The 18,203-nt window shown below is 37.7% G+C and overlaps 2 protein-coding genes across 2 annotated transcripts; both read right to left on the bottom strand.

Moving 5' to 3' along the window:
• Positions 1–6,695: 6,695 nt before the first annotated feature.
• Positions 6,696–8,314, bottom strand: LOC125204554 (protein BIG GRAIN 1-like A). The gene has a single exon (XM_048103245.2). The coding sequence runs from the start codon at positions 8,006–8,008 to the stop codon at positions 6,890–6,892; it is 1,119 nt and encodes a 372-aa protein (XP_047959202.2). The 5' UTR covers positions 8,009–8,314; the 3' UTR covers positions 6,696–6,889.
• A 4,194-nt stretch (positions 8,315–12,508) lies between these two features.
• Positions 12,509–18,155, bottom strand: LOC125207323 (uncharacterized). Its single transcript, XM_048106613.2, has 10 exons — positions 17,739–18,155; positions 16,912–16,955; positions 16,498–16,636; positions 16,152–16,278; positions 15,208–15,803; positions 14,791–15,094; positions 14,259–14,520; positions 14,080–14,172; positions 13,191–13,667; positions 12,509–12,983 (listed from the first exon to the last, which is right to left on the bottom strand). Exons 1-10 carry the CDS (start codon positions 17,911–17,913, stop codon positions 12,645–12,647), a joined length of 2,556 nt encoding a protein of 851 aa, XP_047962570.2. The 5' UTR covers positions 17,914–18,155; the 3' UTR covers positions 12,509–12,644.
• Between the last annotated feature and the right edge of the window lie 48 nt (positions 18,156–18,203).

The raw sequence follows: 18,203 nt of genomic DNA, 5'->3' as shown, positions 1-18,203 counted from the left end.
TGTTGATATATGTTCATTTATAAACAGAAATAGATTGATTGATAAATTTGTTCTCCTATATATATTTGATTTATGAAATTTTTAGGATATGATCAAATTTCATGGATTTGTGAATTGTGACATGCAAGTACAATTAATTTTCGGATATTTTTAAGGAAAATTTGTTGTACAATCAATAAACCTAAGAGCATTCCCAATGGTCCGGCGATAACACTCGGCGATTTTTCGCCGAAAATCGCCGAGTTATCGCCGACCGTTGGGAGTGTTTCGGCGTTTTTTCGGCGTTAATTCTACCGAATTAACGCCAACTCCCGTTTCATCGCCGAATCATCGGCGCCCACTGTAGGCGCGATTCGGCGATTTTTCGGCCTTTTTTTTTCCAACGGCTATAATTCCAAACCTATTAATACAACGATGAATTGTTCATTATAAATCTATTTATTAAACACATTTGTAGGAAAAATTAAACAATATTAGTGATGATGTAAAAATGAAATGTTGAGTTAGGGAAAAATAAGGGAGAAATAAGAGAGAAACCATTAGAGCAGTTAGCTAAAAATTGGCTAAAAACTGGGGATAAATTTTAATGCTGATGTGGCACTGATGTGACAGGAGTTAGGGAGAAATAAGGAAGTTTTTAGAGAGAGCATTGGGAAGGCTCTAAGAGCACTCCCAATGGTCCGGCTAAAAACTCCCTTATTTCTCCCTAACTCCTGCCACATCAGCGCCACATCAGCACCAAAATTTATCCCCAGTTTTTAACCAACTGCTACATTGGTTTCTCCCTTATTTCTCCCTTATTTCTCCCTAACTCAACATTTCATTTTTACATCATTATTTTTTATATTATTTAATTTTCCCTACAAATGTATTTAATAAATAGACTAATAATGAACAATTCATCGTTGTATTAATCATTGGAAAATATAATACAACGAGAAAAAAAAAACTACAAATAAAAAACGCAAATAAACAAAGATTTAAAAAAAAAATCTAAGACGGAGGGGCCGGAGGGGCGTCGGGATCGAGGCCCAGCGTAATCTGCAGGTGTTGGATGCATTTCCAGAGGGCCGCCTTTTCTTCAGGGGTCCCGCCGCCGGTGAAGTACAGCGTGTACATCTGCGTCAGATTGGCGACATTGCTCGAATAAGTGGCTTTTTCTAAGTCGATGTGGGATTCCGACGCGACTTCCGACGTTGTGCCCTTCCCCTTCCGCCTCCCCTTCGCCTTCTTCACTCCCTCCGGGCGCTCATGCGGACCATCCCCACTCAAGTCGATGTGGGCCGCGCTCCCCTCGCTCTCCGAAACGCTAAGTCGCGAGCGCACCGATTTCCCGTGCAGCGCGGCGTGCATTCCCGTCCGGAATTTGGGGAGATCCTTCAGCTTATCGTAGATGTTCCAATACTTGAAGCCCTTCGACGACAAGTACTGGCTACTATACATCCGGATGGCCTCATCTCGGACCATGTGCTCGTTCTGGCCACTCGTCATGTGAGTCATCAAGTTAGAATAAATACCGTTGAAGTGGCCGCAGTCCCTCATGAGGCGCTCCCAATGCCGACGGATCGCCTCGCTGCCATGGTCCTTCATTGAGGCAGTCTTGTGGCTCCTGTACTTCGCGGCAACCCGCTCCCAGAATATGATCTCAGTCTGGTAGTTGCTGCGCTCCGCGTCCTGTGACGTGTCCGCCCAGCAGGTGGCTATCAGCTCGGACTCTTGCAGAGTGTAAGTAGTCCTTACCCGCTTCGGCCTCTCATCGGAACCCGTATCAGTCGCAGCCGATGACGCCGGCGCCTTCCCCCTCCCGCTCCTAGAAGGCAGCTCGGTGGGCGTTTCTTCCACCTCGAAGTCCTCCGCGCTCAGTGTCGCGGCCTGAGATTCTTGGTCGCCTGGGGTTGATCCGGGGGTGTCGAACTGGGGCCGATACACATCGTCGGCTGGAAAGGGCATTCTGCCGGCAGAGTTGAAGTACGGAGAAAGTCTCCGCGCCGGAGGAGTCTGCAAAGGAGACGGACCCCCGTATGGAAGTTGGCCGGGAGGAGAACCCATCGCCAACAACGAGTGCATCCATTGCTCGTTTGCTTCATCCGTGTTGGGAATTTGTGAACTCGACTCTTTCCCCTTACCCTTACCCTTACCCGATCGGGAACTTTTCTTCCAAAAGCTCATAATTTTGATGAAGATTGAAGATTGGGAGAAGAGATTGAAAATGGAGAGAATGAAGATTGTGGGTGATGAATGGAGGAAGTGGAGGAAATATTTATAGGGGTGGGATGTAAAATAGCCGTTGGGTTCGAAAAAAAAAAAAAAAATTTAAATTATCGCCGATTATCGCCGAGCGTCGCCCACAGTGGCCGGCGATCGCTCGGCGATAATCCGGCGAAAAAACGCCACTCGGCGAAGCATCGGTAAGAAAATCGCCGAATTATCGCCGACTTCGCCACAACGGCCGGCGATAATCCGGCGATTTTCGGCGATTTATCGCCGGATTTTCGCCAATGCCAATGGGAGTGCTCTAAGTATCATTTCAATCAAAATAGTATATATATAAATCTTTGTGATTTTTATCTTGGATAATAGACTATATAACTTTAAATTTTACACTGAATTTAAGAGAATGGAGTTATTGGCATACAAAAGTTGAATGGAGGGGACGTAAAAAAAAGAAATTTAATGAGTTTATATAAGAAAAAAAAAAACATAAAATGGAGTAAAACTTTTTGGCGAACTATTGTATTAGTATATGTTATGAATATAAGCATTAGTTTAATTATGTGTATGTGTGGCTAATTAGGGAACTTAATTATGATCATGAGATCATAGGTAGTTTAGGCTATATACTAATGAAAAGACCACAACTCTTTAGTTGTTGACTAAATTGTAGCCTTGTATCTATCTCTAATCATTAGAAATATATTCTATATAATTTTAAATCTAGTTTGGAATTAGTGGGCAAATATTATTTAATTGAGTGCTTTTTCGAGTCGTGCAAGAAGCCTAAAATTAATGTGCTCCTACTATAATTGCACACATCATCTTAATTAGGGCCTCTTTTCGTGTTTTAATTATGCTATTTTGGCAAAATATTAGTACTATTAGATAATAGTAGCATCTTAAATTCATGCTTAACTATATATAGTCATGTTCATAATACCTTAAGTGATTTTATTTTTATTTTCGAAAAATTTACATTTATTATTTCGCAGAAGGGAAAAAAAGGTCAATGTTTCCACGTGAAGCTCGTATGAAATATATTGATTTAATGTAGTTAGAAAACGATTTTTTGCAGCAAAATACCATTTTATACCTGTTCAAATCAATATTGACTTCATCCAAATCTATTGAATAATTCTAAAATATAGTACCTTAGATTTTGGATAATGTTTTCTCACAATAATATTTCGAAATATTCTATAAAAAGGCATAATATTTTATAATTATGCTTCTTTTATAATCATAAAATATTACGATGATCAAATGTTAAAAATAAAATTCATAGCACTAGAAAAAGGAAAAGAAAAGAATGATTCACTTCCTAATGTGAACATAAATGAGTTTAGCATGCAATTGGCCCACCTTTTTTTTACTTTTGGTGATTAAAAATTTAAACAACCAAAAAATTATTAACTTTGTGTAGGGGTCCTCATAAAATCTCAATTAATTGAGCCAAAGGAAGCTGCATGCGTAAAGTCTAGAGCCCAACCATTGATTAATATTTCAATAATTTAAATACCACACTTATGCATAGAATGGTTAAGCTACTGAATCCCATTTAAAATACTCCCTCGGTCCCTGAAAATTTATCACTTATTTTATTTTTTGTCCGTCTCTAAAAATTCGTCACCTTTCACGTTTATCATTTTTGGTAGTGGACCATACATTCCACTAACTCATTCTCACTCACATTTTATTTTAAAAATAATATATAAAAATAGGATCCAAGTGTCACTAACTTTTTCAACCCACATTTTATTACATTTCTTAAAACCTGTACCGGGTCAAATAGTGACAAAATTTGGGGGATGGAGGAAGTAGAATTTACTACCAATGAATTCTCTTTAGAAAAAGTGAATTTATTGCGAATATATACAAATTCAATTAAAATTTTCATTTCTTGTGGGATTAGATTGAATTGAACTATCATAGATCTTCACAATCTAGGGGTTGAAAATGACTCATATTTTTACTTTTAAAGGTTCTATTTTTTATTTTTATTTTGAATAATAAGTGAATAAATAATGAATGAGAACTTGAATAATGTAAACATCGTACTTTGCCACCTACATCCATCCAACTTTGTTGGTTGAATATAGACAATTATAATTAGAGCCTATATAGCACACTTTTTATTAGGAAATTGTTCGTAGGTTAGGCTTTTCTTTTTCTTTAGTTCAAGAGTTAAAGAATCTTGGTGTTGGCATTAATATGTTAGTTATGTTTAATGTATTGTTAATTAATATACTTACTTTATTATGATAACTTGACCACGATTTCAAGGTGGTCCTGATAGCAAGAATTTCTTCTACAATTATTATTAATCATTTTTGGTTAACTTTGTTGGTGAAATATGAAAACAATGCAAGTTACTTTGTGTAAAAACTAGAATAACCATGATGGTCAAAATCTAGTTTATCGATCGCGCGCACGCGCACACATAGAGTAGTCGGGCTTTAAGTGGGATTCAGTTTTATGTCATGTGCGCATGTCAGCATTACATATAATGTTTTGTCAAGACCTAAATATGACATAATGCATGAGGACAAATTTCACCCCCAATAATTTTTATCATATAAGTCAAAATTGATGAGAAACAAAGTAGTACTTCAGAATCAGTTAAAAATAAAACTAATATAAAAAATAGTAAATTGAACATATAAACACAAGTAAACATTTTATTAAAATCCAAAACAAAAGAAAAATCACATATTAGAGTTATCTATAAACCTTATCCACCAAAAATGAATTGTCACTATTTCACCCCAACATTGTATACCAAATGACTAAGTACATTATTAATTTGATACTCAATTAAATATAATGAGTTTGGTGGTGAAGTAGTGGAAATATGAAGCAAAAAAGTGACAACCCAATCAATGATAGATGATTTAGCTAGTGCTTACTAACTGTAAAAAATAAAATTAACAATTGCATTTGTACAATTGGTTTCCATTTATCTTAGGACATTATCATTTCTATTTCTGACTAATTTGCCTAGCCAACAAAGATCTAACCATAGATCTCATGTCCCAATCTTTTGGCGACAAACACACATCATCCAATTTTCATTTTCAATCTTCTTTATCTTCATCACTTGCTAGTACATCTTTACTTTCAAAACTAACCATCTCTTATATGTTGTGTAGCTAGTATCATAAAATGTTCAAGCCAAACTTTATAAGCACCTCCAAATCAAAGGAAAAGCTTCAAACAACAATCACAAAATACATAACAAAATATCCAAAAGTTGAACAAACGTAAAAGGAAAAAAAAAACTACAAAGACAAAACACACAAAAACAAACAGCAAAAGTACACAAATAAATAACTTCAAAGACAGGAACCAAAAACCACGAAGATAAACAACAACTAAACTATAGTAGTAATATTTAATAAACTACTTAGGTAGTAAGCTTACAAAAAATTAAATATTTTTTTCGCCTATAACCAACTTCTCCCTCCGTCCCATAACAATTGTCACTCTTTTCCATTTCAGTCCGTCTCACAATAATTGTCACGCTTCATATTTACCATAAATAGTAAGTAGGTCCTACATTCCACTAATTCACTTCACTCACATTTTTATTATAAAATCAATATAAAAAAGTGGATCTCACATTCCACTAACTTTTCCAACCAACTTTTCTTTATATTTCTTAAAAACTTGTACCCATAATAAGAGTAACAATTACTGTGGGACGGGCAGAGTACTATTTAAAAGTGAAAATAATACACATTTTGGTAACAATTGTTGCTGCCCAAATATTTCGAATTCAAAAACATAAACATATTATTCAAAAATTAAATTATTTAAAAACCGAATTAATTTAGACCCCCAAATTCAAGAAAATAAAAGTCAAAGTTTCAATGTGTATTTCACAGTCACAAAAACAGAGCATTTTGTCCCATTTTTATCACTTGCTACATCTTTACTTTCAAAACTAACCATCTTTTATAAGTTTGTCCCATTTTTATCATTTCTGCCCGTCCTATGTAGTTTATCTTATTTCACTTTTTATCATTTTTTAATAGTGAATCTCATATTTCATTAAATTATTCTTACTCACATTTTATTATAAAATTAATCCATAAAAATAGGATTCACGTTCCACTAACTTTTTCAACTCATTTTTCATTACATTTCTTAAAAATTTTGTCCGATCAAAATGAGACAGACTATCTAGGACGGAGGGAGTATAAATAACATAATTAAATAAAAGTATGTTACTGCCCAAATATTTCGAATTCAAAAACATAAACATATTATTCAAAAATTAAATTATTAAAAAACTAAATAAATTTAGACCCCCAAATTCAATAAAATAAAAGTTTCTCAATGTGTATTTCTGTCACTAACTAAATAGAGCATTTGCTTTTCATAATCTTGTCCACCTCAGATTCTTCACCTTTACTTTTCCACTGCATGCTTCACATTTCCATTTAATCCCAAATTATTAATTTACTAACAACATTTTCAAATTTATTTGAATTCACATAGTACTTTTACTCACCACCACCAAAGACACACACTACCATGAAAACAATGCACAAAATTAAATTAATTACAGTCAGATACTACTTATAAACCCCCCAAACCAATAATTAAAAAAAAAAACTAAAAATACATAATATTCTTAATTAATTAATACTTAAACCATTATTAAAATAATATTTTAATAGATTAATCCGTTGCCGGCGGAATCGAGCCGCGTCGTCTCGTAAACCGGCAGCTCCTCTCTGTAAATCTCCATCCCAATCGCCGAGAGATTATCGAGCTCGAACAAATCTGAGCTCGCGCAGCTTGCTGCATCGTCGTCGAAATCTCGATCGAAAACCTGTGGTTGCTGATTTTGCCTCTGGTAATTCCTCAGCAAATCCCTCGCCACCTCCTCGGCGCAGCGGTTCTGATCCATCACGTGCGCCATTAGCTCCTCGTTGATCACGCTTCTGATGCTGTTTTTGCTGCTGTGATTTGACGATGTCTGCTTTTTGTTGTTGATTTCCGAGTCGGCGATCACGCTCACCGGAGAGAATCTCACGGATCTCTTCGCGCCGGCGGAGGAGTGGTTGCCTCTGGACGACGGCGTTTTGCTGAGGCAGGATCGGGAAGAGCACGACGACGCGGAGGTTGTGGATTTCAAAATCGGCGATTCGTCGCCGATTTTGCCTTTGAAGAGCGAGTTCAGGAATCCGGCGAGTTTTCCGCCGGGGGATATCGGCTGCTTCACCTTCTTCAAATCGCCGTAGATTTTCAGCGCGCGCAGCTTCGTCTTCGAGAATCCGCCTTCAATTTTAGGCTTCTGCTCCGATTCGCGGCGATTCACCGCGATTTTCTCCTTCTCGATCCCCGTCCTGATCGGCTTCGGCCGCCGCGCCTGAATCGACTCCGCCTCCGACGAAGAGAAGAAGAATCCACCGGCGCCGCCCGAGCTCGAATCGGAGGAGCTCCAGCTGGAACTCTCCCGATCCTTCCGCAGCTTCTTCACCTGATCAAAATCAGCGACGGATCTCCTCCGACCGACGGATCTCTCGCTCACCTTCTTCTCCACCCATTTCTCAACCATGCAAGCGCGCTGGAACCTCTCCATCTCCTCGTCACGCTCAGTCACGCCGCGGCGCACGTTAGCGCCTCCTACGCCGCCGAAGCTCTTCTTCCTCACTCCTCCGCCGTAGATCGGCACCTCCTCGTCTCCTCGATCGATCGAGCGGTAGATCGCGTCGAGCAAACTCGAGGAAAACGACGAATTCGAGGAGATTTCGCTCTCCCTGCCGTAGCCGCACCTCTCCACCATGATCGGCCAATTATGCGCAAAATCAAGCGGAGAGATCAGGAAAAAGGAGAAATTAGGGATTGTCTGCTGAGAGAGAGGCAAAAGCTGCAGAGAGAGAGATGGATGCGATAGAAGGGAAACACAATCATGTGAAAGGAACAGAAATGGTTACACACGCAGCACACAAAACAGTTGAAACAATGGCACTCATTTGATGTGGGGGAAGGAGATGGAGTGGCGCATCGTCTACTCAAAGCTTGCCAGCACGCTTATGAGAAAGAGAGAGAGAATTTGAGAGAGTTCTGTTTTGTGTTGTTTTTTCTCCATCTTATGGGGAGAGCTTTATATAGGGGGGGAATGGGCTGGCAAGTGTATCTCTCATTTCAAATTTTTTTCTAGTTATGTTGGTTTCAATTTCATAATATTAAATTCTCTAAATTCTATCCCACCACCGGTGATAATCCAATCTAATTTATATAAATATGGATAATCATCCTTCTTATGAGGCCTTTTAAGGGGTGAGTGGCTCATTCCTAATATGGTATCAGAGCGGGCCCAAGTCGATGATGGTTTTCTCTTTATCACTTATCTACCTCACTCACGAGTGGAAGACCGATGTCCTTTCCGGCCCACATCGATGATGGTTCTCTTATCTCTAGCATTGCCTACCCACGTGATGGAAGACCGATGTCCTTTCCGGCCCATACGTGAGGGGACGTGTTAAATTCTCTAAATTCTATTCCACATCGACTTGGTGATGATCCAATCTAATCTATATAAGTATGGATAACCCTCCCCCTTATAAGGCATTTTAAAGGTTGAGTGACCCATTTCTAATAGATAATACTACCTCCGTCCCCCAAAATTTGATACACTTTGACCCGACACGGGTTTTAAGAAATGTAATGGAAAGTGAGTTGAAAAAGTTGGTGGGATGTGGGTCCTACTTTTAAAGTATTAGTTTTATAATAAAATGTGAGTAGGAATGAGTTAGTGGAATATGGGGTCCACTACCAAAAATGGTAAAAGTGAAATGTATCAAATTTTCAGGGACGGACCGAAATAGTAATATGTATCAAATTTTCAGGGACGGAGGTAGTAACATTTAGTATTATAAATTTTGTGTTTGATTAAATAGGTCATATGGCTCAATATTTATCCCATGTTGAATAATGTAAGATCAGTTTTGGCTTATGCATCTTAGTTTTTCTTGAATAAAATTAATCTTGAATAATATCATCATCGAGTCGGTCCAATTTCGCGAATTGTCGGGACAAGTTAACGTTGAGTAATATGTCTATTTGTTACTCTCTCCGTCTTTCAAATATTGTTCTACTTGACCAGACACGGATTTTAAGAAATGTAATGAAAAGTGAGTTGAAAAAGTTATGAAATGTGGGTCATACTTTTATATAGTATTCGTTTTATAATAAAATGTGAGAATGATTGAGTTAGTGGAATATGAGGTCCACTACAAAAAATAGTAAAAAGTGAAATGAGACAAATTTTGTGGGACGGACGAATATAGAAAAATGGGACAAACTTTAAGCGACAAATGGAGCATTTAAATAGATTTGAGAAAATGATGCTTCTAGTTTTGATCCGCTTCTTTATTATTTTTTTGAAGTATACTAGTGTGATTCAAACTATCTTAGTTTTAGCTTGTATCGTATATACATTAGAGGTTGATTGTGATAAAAGTAGTCGAAGAAAATGCTAATTAAGTTGGTCAAATTTAAGTGGCAAGATGAGTAAAAATTTATTGGTACGATCACATTGGCATATACAGAGTATATATCTAGCCAATTACAAAATTAAAAAGAAAAAAAAAAAAAAAGAGAAAATATTTATGTAATTGTGATTGTCTAACCTATCACGTGGCGATATGAATTCAAATTACATTACAAAATCATTACATTTAAATTAAAATAATTAATTTAAACACAATGATAAATGGTAAACATTTTTTTAATGGAGCATATAGTGCAAATTATTCGATCGAGTTAAGTTAGTGACCATTTAAATGGGGAAAGCAATGAAGTTGGGCCTTAGATTTGGTATCATGCTACCACTTAATTATAACTTAGTTCATGTAAAAGAAACACACAAGTCGTGCTATAATTGTTGGAATTATTTCAACATATATAATGGATCGTGTGATATCTATATCAATTTGTGTTCGTGAAAGTGTTCATCATATAAATAGCACAATCATTATACTAACATACATAGATATAATTATAACATAACATGTTATAAAAAATTGCATCATATCGATGGCCCGTGTATATAACTATTGTTGCACAAAACCAATGTTTAATTTCCCCTAAAAATTGCAATATCAACCGGTTCTTTAAATTTTGAGAATATTAAGAATGACCTATCAATTCTTTTTACATTTATTGATAAAATTAAAATGTGTGTGTGCATGTGCGCACGTGCATGTATAGGGTCGACTTGTGTATGAGCAAAGACGAGGTGTCGTACGAGTCGGTCAAACCATCGGTTGTACATGAAAACCAGAAATTTCTATTAAATTCGATTTTTCGAAATCATTTGCCACTTGACCCTCTACCATTGTAGAGTATCTCATTTTATAAGGATTTTATTAAAAATTAATATTGGGGTGATTGCATTCGTGGGGCTCTCAAAAATCACTTTTACAACATTGGGGGTTCGGATGTGATGCAAAGTTGGAAGAAATTCTACGGAAAGAATATTAATCAAGATTTGATTTGATTGAAATAAAGAATGCAACCAAAAGTTAAGGGTGTAAAATTAATTGATATATATAAGAGACAAGATCATACTTCATTTTATGGTTAATGTGTAACAATCAAGTACTAATATTTGACTGAGTGAATACATTACGTGGCAATGTGTCTAGACTAGCACATTTTTACTCAAAAAAAAATCTTACAAGAAGCTCTCTCTTTCTATTGGTTTCAGATTTCATTAGTTAATGAAGTTGTTAATGAAGTTGACAGATAACGTTAGGATGCGTATTGCTTTGTATTCTTTACTACTAGTATGTTGTTTGCTAATTTTTATCCTCTTAACTTTTCATTTGCATCAAAAATATATATTTTGAGACAATTACCATTTAATAAACAAAATAGAAATAAATGTTTGTGCAGGGGAACATTACTCATACAGTGGTATTGCATCATGCCAAGGATAATAGAGACAACATAAAACCATGATGAGTGGGTGATATCATATATCTACATCAAACAATATTTATTCACATGGAAAAATCAATTTTGAGAATACTAGCTATTATAGATTCCTTTCTTGTCATATGGATGCTTGGCCACAAGAGATTCCATTTTTTCATCAATTCCAACTATACTAGCTACTTTGGACCTATACACACCTTGGAGTGTACATACACAACCAACTATATACATGCCAATGTCTAAGATATACTCATTCCGTCCCACAAAAGATGTCACATTTGTGGAACGGCACATGATTTTAAGAGGTTTTTTTTTTATGTTAAATGGAGAGAGAAAATATAGTTTTTATATTCATGTGAGAGAAAACTTTTTTTAAAAAGGAAAATGTAACATCTTTTGTGAGACAAACTAAAATGAAAAGTGTGACATCTTTTGTGAGACGGAGAGAGTACTGCTACTACATTGTATTATCAACAACCAAAATATGAGCCTTGTGACATTATTGAAAAATTAACAATGTTGAGATTTACTATGAATCAAAATACTGTATGAGAATTAACAAGTGTGAGAATTTTGTGCTAAGTTAAAGGTTTCTATTTGTACATAAATTCAAATAGATTACATTTAGAAGAAATTAAATAGCCTCTCTCTCTCTCTCTCTCACACACACACACACTGCACTACTTTAGTATGGAGACAGACCTCTCACACGCACGCACGCACAGAGTGAAATGCTTTAGTTTCAGAGCTATAAAGAAGGTGGGGGATAGGAAGAACATGGGAATCATGCACGATCACCAAATCATCAAACAAAGATGTTTTTCACCAATCCCAATAACAGAATATATTCACACAATCCCTAAGAACTGATGAACTTCCAAGTGATCCAAATCCATACAACAAATCAAAAGCCACCCTCTTTACCTTTTCTTTCTCTGACAAAAGCCCAAATCATTCCATTGTTCAACAACACAAGCTCTTTTAGTAGAAGCAGCAAAATAAAGATGATGATGCAAGAGACCAAAACTTTAAAACAAATATAGCAGGTGAGGTGGGAGTGATCCGAGGCTCGGGTGCTTTGCAGGTTTTCTTTTTCTAAAGCTACGACAAAAGCCATGTCTCTCTACCTTTGCATTTCCCAACTTATTCATCCCATGTGTCCTGCTTTAGCCTTATAACGCACGCTTTAAAGACGAAAGAGACAAGAGTTGCTGCTAAAGACTCACAACCTTGTTCACTACTGCAAATGCTGCGTAGTGCTGGACTAGGGAATGATTCTCGTGCGCAGTGAGGTGTGTTAGGAGAACGAAATATCACAAAATATCGGACGAGTGTAGAACAATGAACAATGACAACACAAAATTTACTGCATTGATTTGAAATAATAGCATTCTTCACATTTAATAACCACAAGATTGGAAATAACTATAGCTAATGTCAATTTCTGGAAGCTAAAGGGCTCCAGTGAAATACTATATTCAGAAATTACCGGTCCAATTCAAGTGCCCCAACTGAGGTTGCTGGTACGCACCCACTTGTGCTCCGGGAGCCTGAGCAGCCACACCAACTCCCACATTACCGCCCATGGCAGGGCCCATATGATGAGGACTTGCAATAGTAGGGGGTTGTGGGGAAGGATGGTACATGCCTTGGAATTGCATATGGGAGGGCTGTGCAGCAGCAGCATTGAAAGAGGCGTGACCGCTGTGTGAAGTCAAATATGCAGTAGGATGAGGCGATTGCGCGGGTATGTTGTAATATGACGACTGCATACCAGAAGCATCCCTTGCATTCATCCAAATTTCAGAGGTCTCCGCCTGTATTTTAGAACATGTAAGAGAGGAGGGAATCACAATTTGTAGATATTAATTCAAGACAAAATGACAAATGATTTCCAAGACTGTTCTAAAGAGAAACTTGTCATATAGCCTAATATCAATTCATTGAAATATAGATATTATTCATGTTCATGCATAAAGTTCAGTACGACTATAACATGCATGATATAGAGTTGCCTTAGTTACCTGGGGGTTTGGAACATAAAGATTATCTTTATACTTTATACGAGATGAATCATCATGGCCTGCGGAGCTGGAAACAACCCCAGGAGCATTGATGGCATAACCAGCAGGACTGGTGAAGTTTCCAAAAACAGTTGGAGTACCAGTAGGCACAGGCTTGAACTGTTGGATACCATACTTGACACCACTTGGAGTCCCATGGGAGTTATTCCCGGGCATCAGTAAGTAGCTGCTGCCATTTGAAGGATGAGGATATGTGGGACTATTGGAGTAACCAGGCATTGGCGGAACATAGACAGGAGGCAAGAATTGACGATACGGCATCATGTTAGCAAAATGGGAGACGTGAAGTTGGGGATACATCTGGGCGAACTGCTGCTGTTGTTGCTGCTGCAGCTGCAGCTGTTGCTGTTGTTGCTGCTGCTGAACCATTGCAATTGTGGAAGCTGGAACAACATTGGTTGCATGTGAACCAAGGACCTGCATGCACAAGAAGTTCAAAGTCATCAGACAGAATATAAAGTTCAAAACTAAGAGTCTATGTTGAGAAATAGTATATTTAGTGGCACTGCAAAACTCCCAAGGATTTCTAGTTTTTAAAATAATTATATATAAGAAATCTCCCAAACCAACTTCTATGTTATTTATATGCAGTGCAGAGCATATGACCTGTTAATTATTTGGTTAATGAAACAAATCTAAGTACGGGGATTGTTAGCATCAATGTGGCTGTGAATGCATGCAACCAGTGGTAATAAATATGACCACGATGTGTCCGGTAATAAGTACAACTAGATAAGAGCGTATATAGGTTGGTTCTGTGTGACAGGCACAGCATACGACTAAAAAGGATTCATGCTTAATTAATGGCATACAATAGTTCGATCCTAACCTCTTGAGATGACGTAAGGCTTGGCCCTCTAACATTTTCATCAACAACTGGGCGGAAGTAGGAAATATCATAAGCCATATGGGGATCATAACCCTGAGGGCAGTAAAAAACAATAAAACAAGTTGCAGCTTCTGTTATTAATAAATCAATTGCTCAAAGAAAGTTATTTATTCACTCACCGAGAAGCTTGGCAGTTCAGTCGTATCATGCTGCTGTAGTGATTCGGGAGTATAAGATGGGCTGTTGCCACGCATCAAGCCAACATCAGCATAGTCATTAAAGTTCTGTGGACTTGAAGAGTCTTTCTTCTCAGTCCGATCAGACAGATCACCTGAAGCAGGCGAATTGGATTCTGAACTTCGGACAGAGCCATCCATCATCTCTAAGGATTTGGTAGTAACAGGTTCATCTCCTGAGGCTTCAGTGGCAGAGACTGAAACACTACAAATTTACATTGCTTAGTCATTTTTAGTACAACTGTAAAGAAATAAAAATTAGTAGGAAAGGGTAAACAGATACAAAACATAAGAGTACAAGTATAAAAGTAACAATATCCATATGAATGTCAAGGCAAACATGAAACTAACTGACTAAACTTCCCAATGAAGAGTACAAGTAATTAAATTAGTAAGAAAAGGTAAAAAGACACCAAAATAAGAGAAGGGAGAGAAATTCATAAATAAGCATCTGACAAAGTTAAATGAAAACAACCTTCCAGAAGGATTGGCAGATAATTCTTCTACAGCATTAGCAGCCATGCCAACTGAATTAGCAGATATTTCAAATTCAGCGCCTATGCTTCCAAAGGTCAGACGGCATCTGTCTTCCTCAGAGACGCGAATATGTGCAGCTATAATCACATTTTGACTTTCAGAAAGATTCAATTGTGAAATGTTATCTTGCAAAACAGCTGCTTCTTTTTTCGTGTGTTCTGGATTGTCTGCGGGAGGAGAGACTGTCTTTGCACTTGGTTTTACACTTGCTTTTGGCTTCCATTCCTTGTTGGGCTGATGAGCTACAGAAGAAAGATTCAGTAAGCTCACCAGATGCTAAATGTAGTATAAGGAAATAACTATAGGGAGTATTCAACTTTAGTCACTAATATACGAACTGAGGAATGCAAAATACCTATCTTGCCTTTTTGGTGTCCAATGGGTTGATGAGAACGGCTACCATAGGAATTACTGGAAAATGATCTCCCAGCAGGTGGACCAGCTACAGCAGAGTCAGATGCCACATTTTGGTTTGAGTGGCCATTCTTTGATTTAGCATTAAATGACTGCACAGATTCTTGCAATTGGCCATCTTGTCTGGATTGCGGATTTGGCAAAGATGTGCCTTGAGATGATGATGGCTTAGGAGAATTTTCAGATGACTGGCGACGAGGTCCCACTACCCCAACCTCCCGCCTGATGGCCCCAACATTAGCAGCAGGTCTAGAATGAAGTGATGGTACGTGAACAGGATCAGAGGAGGAAGAATAAACACCCACGACGGAGCTACTGGACAAAGTTGTAGATTGTGGCTGGGAAGCATTTGCCTTTGTTTGCACATGTGAAGTAGCACTCGGAATTGGAAAGACCTTATCACCAGCCATTTCTTTCCTGTCATTACCAACTGAAGCAGCATCCTTAGTTTGCCTTGTTTGTGAATCAGCGGTCTTGACAGACTGAGATGAATGCTGAAATACAGCAGGTTCTTGACGTCCAGAACCGCTGGGAGAACTGTGAAAGGAATATCTTAGAAAGCTACTCATATAAGACACAAATTACATAAAATAGTTTAGTTCCAAAAGTGGAAGTGACAAGTTTTCTCCCCCCCCCCCCCCCCATGCAACTGACTGACCATAACAGGACAGTCACTAATGCCTAAAACTGTACAATGATAAATTATTTAATTCAATTTTCTCCTACTCAATTAACCGATGGACATCTTATACGCCGCCTTGATGATGCAATAGCTCCTTCATGAAAACCATAAAGCTTATAACTGAACTGTACCACCATCTTCAATAAGGCACAGACAACGAAAGCACAACTAGATCAAGTGAAATTCAATCCAACTATTAGTACCTCTTCAATGACCCACTAGAGATCACCCCTGGACTTTTTGAAGTTGAATTTAGGCCAGGCTTTGAATCTGCGACGCTAGTATGATTGACTCTATTGTCACGAACAACCCGGAACTCCCGAGTGCCCCCTGCATCCAGTTAAATTACACCCATTACTGAAATGAGATAGGCAGCAAACTGAAATGGAGAAAGATGGAGACCATTTTTGCTACTGAATTTGAACGCTACTGAAGAACTAAAATCATTTAAACTCATCAAAAATATTTCACAAGGATTTTTTACCCTTAAAGATATTTTTACCACAAGAAGTGGTAAACACATAGAACTTTTTCAGGAGATCTTATTACCAGATGCAGTATTTCGAGAGGTTCCCCCTCTTCGAGAACTGCGGTCAGGATAAGTATTATACTTGGCAGGCATACGTGCAACATCATTGTTTGTAGTGGGCTCCACTGCAGTGTAACTATTTTGCACTGGATTCGGGGTCTGCAGATAGAACATTGGTAAGTTCATACTTCATGCATCGTGTTTGGTATATAACTTCAATAAGCTAGAGTAAAATTGAGCCATGACAACCTCTTAAATAGCGAGATATGTCAACTTTAACGTATTAAGATCATGCAAAAAATAAACTTAAAGCAGAGGGAAATTTTTAGAATAAAACTACACAATTAGCAATTAATATTGACCTTACTATTAAACATATTATGAATATTAATAAGAAATCCAAAAATATATAAAGAAAAGACAGCCATCTATACCTCTTTCTTCCTATCTCTTCTTCTCTTCACCTCATGGAATGGATCTGCATAAAAAACAACTATGTAGCATAAAGTACTTGGTAGTAGAGAATATAGACTATAGAGCAAAGAAAAAATTGGCTTCTCTACAATAGACAACGAATCAACACTCCAGAAGAAGTTGTAGTGGTGAGGTTTTTTATAGAACTATTAGATGAATGGAATAAATAAATGAATTGATAGGTTTTCTGCCACAATATAGGGATAGGCTTCTAGCTAAGTGCAAGAAATTTTGGTTCCTAGGTGGATGAATATGCTTTCATATTCCCTCTGTCCTCGCCATTATTGCAAGCAACGAATTATGAGAGATTCCCTTAAAAGGTTATTTAAGTGCCTAACATAACACCTATTTCTTGCACCAACCCATGCACTACCACAAACCATATGAAACGAATTCAGAGCTACACAAAATAAATACACAGTAGACTACCAACTTGTTTGAAAGACAACTAATATCTGCTGCGGAGTCAAGATAAATGATTCGTATGAGCTCCACGCAGTCTGAGACCAACATTTCAATTTCCATGATTACATCTCTTATTCCACATGCATTGTAGAGAAACCACAAATATCATCAAGCACAAACCAATGCACTTAGCTAGAAACAAACACTAACGTGTTAACCTCTCCACACCCCCACCCTGATTGAAATTCTCAGCTTCCAGCTTTCCATACAAAAAAGATTCAAAACACAAGAATCCCACCCGAATTTGAAAAAAGATAAAAATCTATACACCATCAACAAATGAAAGGGAAAAAAAAAAAGACAGTCTTTAAACAAAAGGAACCTTGATTGAGCAGTTTCTGGGTGGTTTCGTTAGGATCCATGTTGGTCTCTTTAAGCACAACGTAAATATCAGCATCAGAATGGTTTCCCACAATCTCTTTAATCGATTGGATAGTTCTCCGCACTCCCGCCGATAACACCTGCGCCCCGCCGTCGATTTTTGCACCGGAAACCATCTCCAGTCCAGCAATCAAGAGAGGATCAGCAGTCCGAAAAGCGAGAGTCACTTCGTCGAGAAAAGAATCGGAATAAATGTATCCGATGACCGACAACGAACCCTAATTTGAAGAGACTGTGGTTTTGGATTGATTTTCAGTTTTGCATTGAGGGAAGAAGAGTACGGCTGAGAGTGGGGGTTTGGGAGCGAGGGTTTTTCGGAAATTAGGTTTTCAATAATTGCGAAAATTTGGGGGAAATTTGAAATGGTTTAAGTGGAAATGGAAGTGAAAGTAGTTGCGGACTAAGG

The sequence above is a fragment of the Salvia hispanica genome, chromosome 6, assembly GCF_029641045.1.
Source record: "Salvia hispanica isolate PSC_SH4W2 chromosome 6, Shi_PSC_v1, whole genome shotgun sequence".
Classification (NCBI taxonomy): domain Eukaryota; kingdom Viridiplantae; phylum Streptophyta; class Magnoliopsida; order Lamiales; family Lamiaceae; genus Salvia; species Salvia hispanica.
The sequence above is the reverse complement of the archived record's forward strand: the minus strand, read 5'-3'. Positions and strand labels throughout refer to the sequence as shown.

Coding starts and splice junctions, on each gene's coding strand:
- LOC125207323 (XM_048106613.2), bottom strand. CDS start 17,913: ATGGTTTCCGGTGCAAAAATCGACGGCGGGGCGCAGGTGTTATCGGCG. Junction 15,804..16,151: donor TCTAGTGGGTCATTGAAGAG/GTACTAATAGTT, acceptor TTCCTTTCACAG/TTCTCCCAGCGGTTCTGGAC. Junction 15,095..15,207: donor ACACCAAAAAGGCAAGATAG/GTATTTTGCATT, acceptor TTTCTTCTGTAG/CTCATCAGCCCAACAAGGAA.
- LOC125204554 (XM_048103245.2), bottom strand. CDS start 8,008: ATGGTGGAGAGGTGCGGCTACGGCAGGGAGAGCGAAATCTCCTCGAAT.